The sequence below is a fragment of the Protomyctophum parallelum genome (genome assembly GCF_964188405.1).
Source record: "Protomyctophum parallelum genome assembly, chromosome: 19".
NCBI classification, from domain to species: Eukaryota; Metazoa; Chordata; class Actinopteri; order Myctophiformes; family Myctophidae; genus Protomyctophum; species Protomyctophum parallelum.
Window position 1 is genome coordinate 43482424 of NC_139717.1, and position 9819 is coordinate 43492242.

Genomic DNA, 9819 nt, shown 5'->3' on the forward strand with positions numbered 1-9819 from the left:
TGACAAGAATGGGTTAATCAGACCAGTGTGTGTCCAGTGGAAACCTCATATGAATCTGATCTCAGGTCAGAATGGGTTAATCAGACCAGTGTGTGTCCAGTGGAAACCTCATATGGATCTGATCTCAGGTCAGAATGGGTTATAGCCCTATGTCCAAAACAAAAAAGGCGACCCTGGGAGGATTCGGCCAAATAGTCTGCATGTGATTTCCTTTGCTAATGCCGTTACCACACTGTCAGGTTGTAAATGGTTGCTGGTTTCATTCTGCCCCCGAGGTGGGAGACTACCTGGAGGTTACAACTACCTACGCATCGCAAAGCCCTCCATTCCTGATACCACAGTGGGGCCGTCTTTTATTCAACAGGTAAGTGTGTCCGTCGTGAAATATATATTGGCGCTGTGTAGGGCAGAAACCTCTTCTCCATATTTGTGTGGGGTTTTCTGTGTAGATTAATGCCCAACTGTTTAAGTGCCAGGGACGTATTCCCGTATCTAAATCAACTATGCACTGGTTGCCATGCCCGTAAAGACGTAATGTTTTTTTTTACATTTTTTTTAAAATGCCCTCTCTTTTTTATAATGGGAGAATTGGCACTCAGAGCCTAAACTGGTGACCACCAGGTGGCGCTGAAGGAGTTAATGAAATGCTCTTATAATCATACTATACAGCGTTAGACACAAAAGCATCAAAAGCAGCAGATCTGCAAGCTTGAAATGTGGCGCGAAGCTTCGTGCCACGTTTAAAGGTTGCAGATCTGCTACTTTAGAATTTGAGTCCTGAAAAGTAACAGTTTTGGATTAGGTTTCCACCTGACAGAGATGCTATGTAATTCATACACACTGTATGTCCGAAGTGTGTTGTCCAATTGTTTAAATGTTATCCATCCGTAACTCAGAGAGTGTAAAAATGTAACCACTTTACACTGTAACGTTTGTACACATCACGCTCAGAGTTAAGTACACATTATCAGCGTCATACTGTGCCAAACATGCAGTTATTTCAGTTTTCCAGCAGCAACATTGCTTTGACCTGTCAACTGAACCACCCCCCGACCCACACACACACACACACACACACACATGCGCACGCACACGCACACGCATGCAGGGCACGGACGTCGTGACGGGCCGCGTGGAGACGGGGAACTACTTCCAGCTGCGTCTGGGCCGCCACGAGACCGTAGAGGGCGTCACCTGCCTGTCCCTGAAGCCCCTCCCCGTCTCCAATTACCTGTGTCTGTACGGCAAGCACCAGAGGCTGCTCAGCCACCTGTCCTCGCGCTACGACCAGGGCCTCGTTCATGACCTGTACAGGTGAGAAGAGAGGCAGCGGAGGCTTTCGTTCAATGAGAAAGGTGGAACACTGGTCGTCGCTTATAGCCCCATGGGACCTCTCCCTCCACTATGTAGCTCCGAGATGAGGTCACACACCCACACAACCGTCCACCGGGCAGCGGTCACCAAAAGGTCTTACCTTTTTCGGCACATCGTATCCCAAAAGTAGGTCGGGGTATACACATTCTCAGAGGCTTTATTTTCTTGTTGCGTGGGACCTCATCTCGGAGCTATATAGCGGAGGGAGAGGTTCCATATGGGGCTAGTCGTTGCTCTGTTATTATCTGATGGCTAATGATTCCAAACAATGGTCAAATCGAGATGGAAAGAGAACCTGTGCATGGCTCTATCTGGACAGGGAAAAGATATTACATTTGGTTATTGCCGGGGAAAAGGCAAAGCAGCCCAATGTATACGTAGGCAGCGTCGAGACATTTACATTTCCGTAAACATAAAGAGAACATGGGCATATGTCGGGCATGGGTTATGAATGGTGATTAATCATTATTCTGTGATTAATCAGATTTAAAAGTCTTAATCGTTTGACAGCCCTAAAATGGCGGTTTAGAGTTTTGCGTTGGCTGTTCAAAAATAGCAGATATACAATACTCACAAAGCTTGTGCATCTACTATTTTGTTACATTTTGTAAAAAATCTTCAAAGTGTGAGAAACTACTCATTTAGAAGGCATTTGTAGAATCGTCCCCAGGTCGTAATGGCTTAATGTGATTGCTGGAATAATTAAAAACAAATCTCTCAAAGCGGGCGAGTAGAAAAACCTAACAAGCCGAAACATCCGGGGCCAACCATGATGCAGCGGTCTGCTGGTGGCGGCTAGTGTCCCAGAAGACCGTGGATAACCCCGCGTATCAACCGGCGGGCAGGCGAGGGCACTAAAACCTTGAGGATTTAACCCCAAGTCTGCGTGACGTCTGTGTGTCAGTGTGACTTCGCTCTGGGAGGTGTTTTGGTTGAAATGACGGCGTTGACCTCCTTCTGGGCTTTTTTTTTTCAAAACGCCGATGATGACACGAGTGACCCCCAGACATCAGGAGCTGGCCCGCATTGTTCCCGGGGCCCCTAATCTGTTTATGCAGCCACCCCCCCCCCCCCCCCTCCCTCCCCCCCGATCTGTCTTTTCTGCCAGGACGGGGTGTGTGTGGGGGGGGGGGGGGGGGAGACAATGGCCTCCCGCAGCCACCCTACTGGGATCAGTTGTACGGGGGGAAAAGGGTGCTTGTCTTAACCCATTCTGAACGGGAACCCATTTTGGTGTTGGCATCATGTTATGCTTTAGCTATTGAAAAATAGCAGATCTACAAGCTCATATCGCGCCACCGAGTGGCGCGATACGAGCTTGTAGGTCTGCTATTTTTGAAAAATCGAAGAACGACTGACATTTTTTAGAATCTGATCTCAGGTCAGAATGGGTTAACAGTCATTTGAAGTCCAGCGCCTCACTAAAGGCTCATGTCGGGGCACTGAAGAGACGTGACTCCTGAAAGTCACTGAGAAACACAATGAAGCACAACGCACATCCACGCACTGAAAGACAGGTGCCCCGGGCTGAAGTTAGACTAATAGAAAAGAAAGGTCTGCACACTGGATGGTCAGACTGTAAAAGGAAACCATCAAATTAACCTGTTATAAGTTTGGAGCATTATCAGGTTACCTTATCTTTCTTTTGGCTACTTTTCTGCTCTTACATCATGCTCGGGTGGGGGGGGGGGGGGGGGGGGGCAGGTGGAAAACACATGTGTGAGAGAGAGAGAGAGAGAGAGCGCATATATTCACACCACAAATTGCCTCATTCTATTTTAAAAAAGAATTGTGGACAACATTTCTGTTGGCTGTCTTTAGCATTATACATGCTGGCTATCTTCAGCATTGTACATGCTGGCTATCTTTAGCATTATACATGCGTGACACAACTCAATGTCGTTTGACAAGCCATCCGTTTGATAGTGTGATAACTTGTGTTGTTTTTCTTCCTGCAGCTTCTTCAGGGAGACGTGGTGCATGGCTCTGTACCACGACCGCTTCACTGACTTTGAACAGGAAATAAAGCAGATCATAGAATCTGCTAAAGCACAGGTTTGGTTTTCATAATTTCATCTTTGTCCCTCGGAAACAGTACTCACATTTTGTACTTGAAGACAAGTGCGATATGCCCTGGAGAGGAAAGGAATGAAGCCGCAGCGAGACAGAATCCATGTGTGTGAATGAGAGGAACCCAAGTGGAACAGGGAGGTTACAGGGAGTAGATGTGAAGAAGGTGAAGGACTTAGGGTCAACATTTTAGAGCAATATGGAGAGTCTGGAAAAGAGGTGAAGAAACGAGTGCAAGCAGGTTGGAATGGGTGGAGGTGTGATGTGTGATAGGAAAGTATCAGCAAGAATGAAAGGGAAGCTGTACAAGACGGTGGTGAGACCAGCTATGGTTTAGACTGAGGAAAAGACAGGAAGCAGAGCTGGACGTAGCAGAGACTAAAATGTTGAGGTTCTCTTTGGGAGTAACAAGGATGGATAGGATTAGGAATGAATACATCAGAGGGACAGCGTCAGATGTTTTGGAGGTTAAAGCCTGGCTGAGATGGTTTGGACAAGTACAAAGGAGGATAGTGGCCCAGGCCGTAGCGTAACGGTCTGGGCACCGGACTGGTGATCCAGTCGCGGTGTGCCGCGGGTTCGACTCCCGAACCCGACACGGCCTTTACCGCATGTCATCCCCCCATCTCTCTCCCGTTTCCTGTCAGCCTACTATCTGTCCCTTAAAAAAAAAAAAAAAAAGGCGTAAGCCGCAAAAAAATATCTTAAAAAAAAAAAAAAAAAAGAAAGGAGGATAGTGAGAGTATATCGGTAGAAGGATGTTGAGGTTGGAAACTTGGAACTGCCAGGCGGCAGGAGGCCTATAGAGGAAGACCAAAGAGAAGATGTATGGATGTATAGTGAAAGAGCACATGAAGTTAGTTGGTGTGAGAGAGGCAGAGGACAGGGTGATGGTGGAGGCAAATTGTATAAAACACTTACATTTATTTATATCCCACGATTTTTGTAACACTTCTTTTTCCACCCAGTGTCAATTGACTAATGCATAATTCGAGCCGCTTAACCCATTCTGAACGGGCACCCATTTTGGTGTCAGCATCATGTTATGCTTCAGCTATTGAAAAATAGCAGATCTACAAGCTCATATCGCGCCACCGAGTGGCGCGATACGAGCTTGTAGGTCTGCTAATTTTGAAAAATCGAAGACACTTTTAGAATCTGATCTCAGGTCGGAATGGGTTAATAATGAAACTGTCAGGATGTAATAGACATTTTTCGAATCTGATCTCAGGTCAGAATGGGTTAATGTCTTGGCATGCAGGGCGGCCGCGGTGGTGCAGGATCTGCGACAACGGAGGAGGACGGTCCCAAGCTGTCCCTGCAGCTTTTGGGCAACTCAGGGGGTCTGGCGGCTCTGAGGAGCAGCACCCTCAACTATCTGCAGTACAATAGGAACCACCTGCCTATGTACGCCCTGCCCGGGATGCTGTGACTGACAAGCGCACACACACACACACACACATACACACACAGTCCCTGCTGCTGAATTCCACACATCAATGGAATGTTATACTATAAAAAGAAAATGAATTGCAGGGAAGACTTCTTGAGCTGCATTGCAATAATATCTGGGAAGGGTTCTGTATAAAAGGTTAACATGTTTCTGAGTCTTTGATGTAATAAATAAAAAATAAAAGAACATTCAAAAAGTGTTTTTTATTGTCATTCAGTGTGGCTAGGGTGAGTGTGTGTGTGTGTGTGTGTGTGTGTGTGTGTGTGTGTGTGTGTGTGTGTGTGTGTGTGTGTGTGTGTGTGTGTGTGTGTGTGTGTGTGTGCGCGTGCGTGTGTGCGTGCGTGCGTGAGAGGGCCAGTATGAATTGGATAGAGAGAGAGAGAGAGAGAGAGGATGTAAAAAGAGAGTCCATCCATCCTTGCTCTCACCATGCATTTGGAATCGCCTTCTTTCTATTTTTAAAATGAATTGCAGAATACAATAGCAGACATATTTTCTCCACCGGCTATTTTAGGCTTACACAGATGCGTGACAACTCAATTTTGCCATGCGGCCAACTGTAACCCAGTGTGTGTGTGTGTGTGTGTGTGTGTGTGTGTGTGTGCGTGTGTGTGTGTGTGTGTGTGCGCGTGCATGCGTGCGCGTCTAGCTGACAATGGTGACTTGGCAGCGTGACCAATAAGACAGGCCTATATAGCTCTATAGATGAAAGTGGATTTGTGAGCCCACATAGGCGGAGGAAGGCTCTATTCTACAGCTGTATGTTAATGAGGACTCCATGCACTCACCCCCCCCCCCCTGCCCTCAGCACACGCCGTTCCGCTCAACAAATAACCGCACACGCACGGCAGCACGCACCTAACATTATTATGCCTGGGTGGGTGGATGGATGTACAAACAATCTCAGCAGCATGCACTCAAGCCTGGTGTATATACTTCGCCGGACGACGGCGTCGTGTTGATGTCGAAAGGAATGGAATTCTTAATTTGTGTGTGTGTGTGTGTGTGTGTGTGTGTGTGTGTGTGTGTGTGTGTGTGTGTGTGTGTGTGCTTGCGTGGGTGTCGGCGGGGGGTGCAGAGATGTGTTTCTAAATTATATGGGGTTGGAAAACGTATTGGGATTTTTTTCATAGATTTTTTTTAATGGCGTAGCCTATATTTTGGTGATCTATTTGCACGCGGACTGTTGGAATCACAGTAGTTTTTTCAGTGAGTCCATATCGATTATATAATTATACAGGGCCTATTGTTTTGGGGGAAATAAAGCAGGTGTAATCCGGGCCTTTCATGACGATTTGTAGCCACAACAACACGCATGAAACATTCCACAGGCTTTGTAACAATGTGGATAAGAGCATCACGCAACATGGTCTCTATGGTCTGATTGGTCCAGAACCGGCTCAGTCGCTCAGACATGCGGCGTTTAATTTACTATATTGGCTTTTTAAGCGCGCACCCACATTCACGCACTGACACACACAATGCCTGCACACATGCTTAAAAACGCAGTCGCTCCTCCCAGATGCCACTTGTCTCTTGCTACTCGCTAGACACCCTAAATAGACTGAATTAGAATGTCCAGTCTCGTAATATTATATTTGACAGCTTACACACACTGTGACGTATACGCACACATACACACACACGCATCCCTTTGACGGGATCGGGATGTGATATGACCCGTACTGTTATTATTAGTAGGCCTATATTGGTCCGACTGTTTTTTAACTGAAAGATAATCGCGGTTTGGCCCATTTGGAGATGCTCCGCTCCGCTTTTGTCCAAAAGAGCACACTGACTGATTACGCACAGCACGCGCCGTCGCCCGTCGGTATCTCGAGGCCAGATTGCTGGAGGAGGGGTGTGTGTGTGTGTGTGTGTGTGTGTGTTGGGAGAGGGGGTATTTTCACCGTGCAATTTCCTTTTCAATCACAAGCGGGTATACAGCTTGCACAAGCGCCACCATTGTAATGCTAAACAGGGAGGGGGGGGGTCTCTCTTGTATTAATTATGTATGCGTAAAATGACTGTTTCATATGTCTGCAGTTAACTGTCACATCCAACACAAACTCTATATGTTTCTTCATTGCGTTTCTGTTTGCTGGTTAGGCATATACAGTCCTATATATTTTTTTTTCTGTAATACAAATTATTAAAGAAATATGAATGAGAATGGCAAGTTAATGAAATTAGTGGAATTCTGTCTTTTGGTTCCTATATTGAATTTTGGCATTATGTTTGGATATTTTGATCCTATAAGGACACAAAAGATCCTTCTTCTTTTTTTCTCCGCGCCGCCTTTTTTAATTACAGCTGTGCTGCTGTACCATATTTTGTGATGGAGCCATGGAGGGATTCTTAAAAAAAGAAAAAAAAAGATAAATCACAGCCCCCTCCCAATCTCAATCAGAGACATGAAGCCAGGGCACGTGTAGATCTGTCTATACAAAGTCAGCAGACCGTAAAACTAGGAGGCTAGTGGCGTGTGCCCTGTCTGTGTGTGGAGACGTGCACGGAGGAAGAGGGCGGGGCGCGCGCACACTAATACAATGAATGAAATCCTCTCAGGTATTAATGCCTGATCTGCGTTGCAATCTGACAAACATCCTCCCTTCACTTATTTATTGTATCTCTTTCCTTCTTTCCATTAGGCAATTTTTTCTTTCTTTCTTTCTTTCTTTTTTTTACAAGAGGGCACCCCCCTCCCTCTCCCCCTTCTCCATCCACACCTCCCACGCCCACTCCCAAACCCACGGGGGAATCACAGTTCCATCTGATTGGTCGCAGATGAGGCAACAAGAGGAGGGGGGGCGAGGACAATGTCATCATTTCACCCTTAAAAAGAGTGCCGCTATGTTTGGTGCTGAAAGAAAGAAAGAAAGCAAAAAGAGAACAGAAGTTCAATAGATAGGTATACCAGAGTAGCCTATAGCACAACAAAACAACACACACACAAAACGCATCAGATGTATCAGTGAGTGACTGAGTGTCTTGGAAACTGGGGTAATTTTTTCTTCTGCATGCGCCGGGCATTTGTTTTTTGTTTGTTCCAAAGTGCCTTTTTTGCCGACCGTTTAAAGCCCAACTATGCCGAGAGGATTTCTGGTGAAAAGAAACAAGAAGCCGAACCCGGTGTCTTACAGGGTGCGTTCAGACGATGAGGAGACAGAGGCATCTCTGCCATCCTCCGCCTCTGTGCCGTGCTGGCCGGTCGGTCCCAGCGCTCTGGGGCCGGTGTCCACGGTCCCGCTGTGCGCCGCCGCCGCTCCGGAGCGGACCGTGAAGCCGGTGCAGTTCGGCCAGCCGGAGGCGGCGTACCAGCAGGCGCTGTACAGCCCCACGCGGCCCGTCAGCCGAGAGCACGACCGCGAGGCGTACCTGAGCCGACGCTTCAACCTCGGCTCGCCGGTGTCCGCGGAGTCCTTCCCCACGGCGGCCGCGTTCACCGCGTGGGACCACCTGTTCGGCGCCCCCGTGGACTTGAAGATCGGCACCAGCAACAGCAGCCGCACGGGAACGACCACCACCACCACCACAACCACCGCCGCCGCCGCGCGGGGCAAAAGGCCGGCGTCCGCCGACACCGAGGCGCGCAAAGGCAAGCCGCCCTCCAAGAAAACCAAAGCTATCCGGAAACTGCACTTTGAGGACGACGTCACCACGTCTCCGGTCCTCGGGCTGAAGATCAAAGAGGCGCTGGTGGACCAGAAGCCCCCGAACAGAGCCCACCCGTCCGCGGGAGGAGGCGACAGCAGCCCGCTCGGTGAGTTCGTGTGCCAGCTGTGCCGGGAGGCGTACGCCGACCCGTTCGCGCTCGCCCAGCACAAGTGTTCCAGGATCGTGCGCGTCGAGTACCGCTGTCCCGAGTGCGACAAGGTGTTCAGCTGCCCGGCCAACCTCGCCTCGCACCGGCGGTGGCACAAACCAAAGCCGCAGAATGTCGTGGAAACGGATCATAATAACAATAAGGCTGATAATACTAAGGACGAGGGGAAGGAGGGCAGCGACATGGGGGGGGACAGGGACACACCCAGCCCCGGGCCTTCTGACTCCGGCTCCGAGGAGGGACTCTATGACTGCGGCCACTGCGGGAAAAGGTTTAAGCGACACGCGTACTTGAGGAAGCACGTCTCCTCGCAGCACAAAGCCGGCACTAGCGACCGGAAGGACCGCGGGGGGACACAGCAGCCGCTCGGCTGCGACCCTCACTCGGCCGACGACAACAACAGCGCCGGTGCACCGTTAAACCTGAGCTCCTCCGCCTCCTCCTCCTCCTCCCCGGCCTGCCGCCACGCGTGTCCCGTGTGCGGGGAGAGCTTCTCCAACCGCGCCAGCCAGGAGAGGCACGTGCGTCTCCTGCACGCCTCCTCGCAGGCGTTCCCGTGCAAGTACTGCCCGGCGGTGCTGTACAGCTCGCCGGGACTCACCAGGCACATCAACAAGTGTCATCCGTCCGAGAACAGGCAGGTGATCCTGCTGCAGATGCCGCTGCGCCCTGCCTGCTGAGCGGATAGCAGAGCCCCGTGGCTTTACCGTGGACACCTGTGCGTCATGTGCGTAAAGGCGCATTCACTAGAAAGGTTGAGTCCTCTCTTGTGGAGCAAAAAAAGAGGAACGGAGGAAATGCATAATACCCCGGGTGTTCAACTCTTGAGAGTTTCACTTTCACAAGGGGTTCCGTTTATATATAGGCTCTCACTCAGAGTTAAATAATCTAGACATAGGATTTTTTACTCTGCTATAGAACTTAATTGCAAGTCATCATTCAAACATAACTGGTAGTTTTCGAACGGGAATGAATGAAGCGTTTTAGACTCATGGTTTATTTTTCTATAGCCCTCTGCACAAGTGCTATTATAGCTTTCTAGACCTAAGAAAAGCCACATCCTTTAGCTGTGTACTGTTTTGCCTTGAATTCACAG

General features: G+C 49.0%; 2 protein-coding genes across 2 annotated transcripts in view; both read left to right on the forward strand.

The window, feature by feature from the left end:
- cfap61 (cilia and flagella associated protein 61) overlaps window positions 1-4991 on the forward strand; it is a 58913-nt gene extending 53922 nt beyond the window's left edge. The window contains exons 22-25 of the mRNA XM_083790646.1: window positions 276-364; window positions 1109-1314; window positions 3333-3429; window positions 4706-4991. Of these exons, the coding sequence (XP_083646772.1) occupies window positions 276-364; window positions 1109-1314; window positions 3333-3429; window positions 4706-4876 (563 nt within the window). The 3' untranslated portion in view covers window positions 4877-4991. The remainder of the gene's footprint in view (window positions 1-275; window positions 365-1108; window positions 1315-3332; window positions 3430-4705) is intronic.
- A 2993-nt stretch (window positions 4992-7984) lies between these two features.
- Window positions 7985-9403, forward strand: insm1a (insulinoma-associated 1a; the record flags this gene model as incomplete). The annotated part of the gene is made up of 1 exon (XM_083790878.1): window positions 7985-9403. The coding sequence occupies one exon, from the start codon at window positions 7985-7987 to the stop codon at window positions 9401-9403; it is 1419 nt and encodes a 472-aa protein (XP_083647004.1).
- Window positions 9404-9819: the final 416 nt, after the last annotated feature.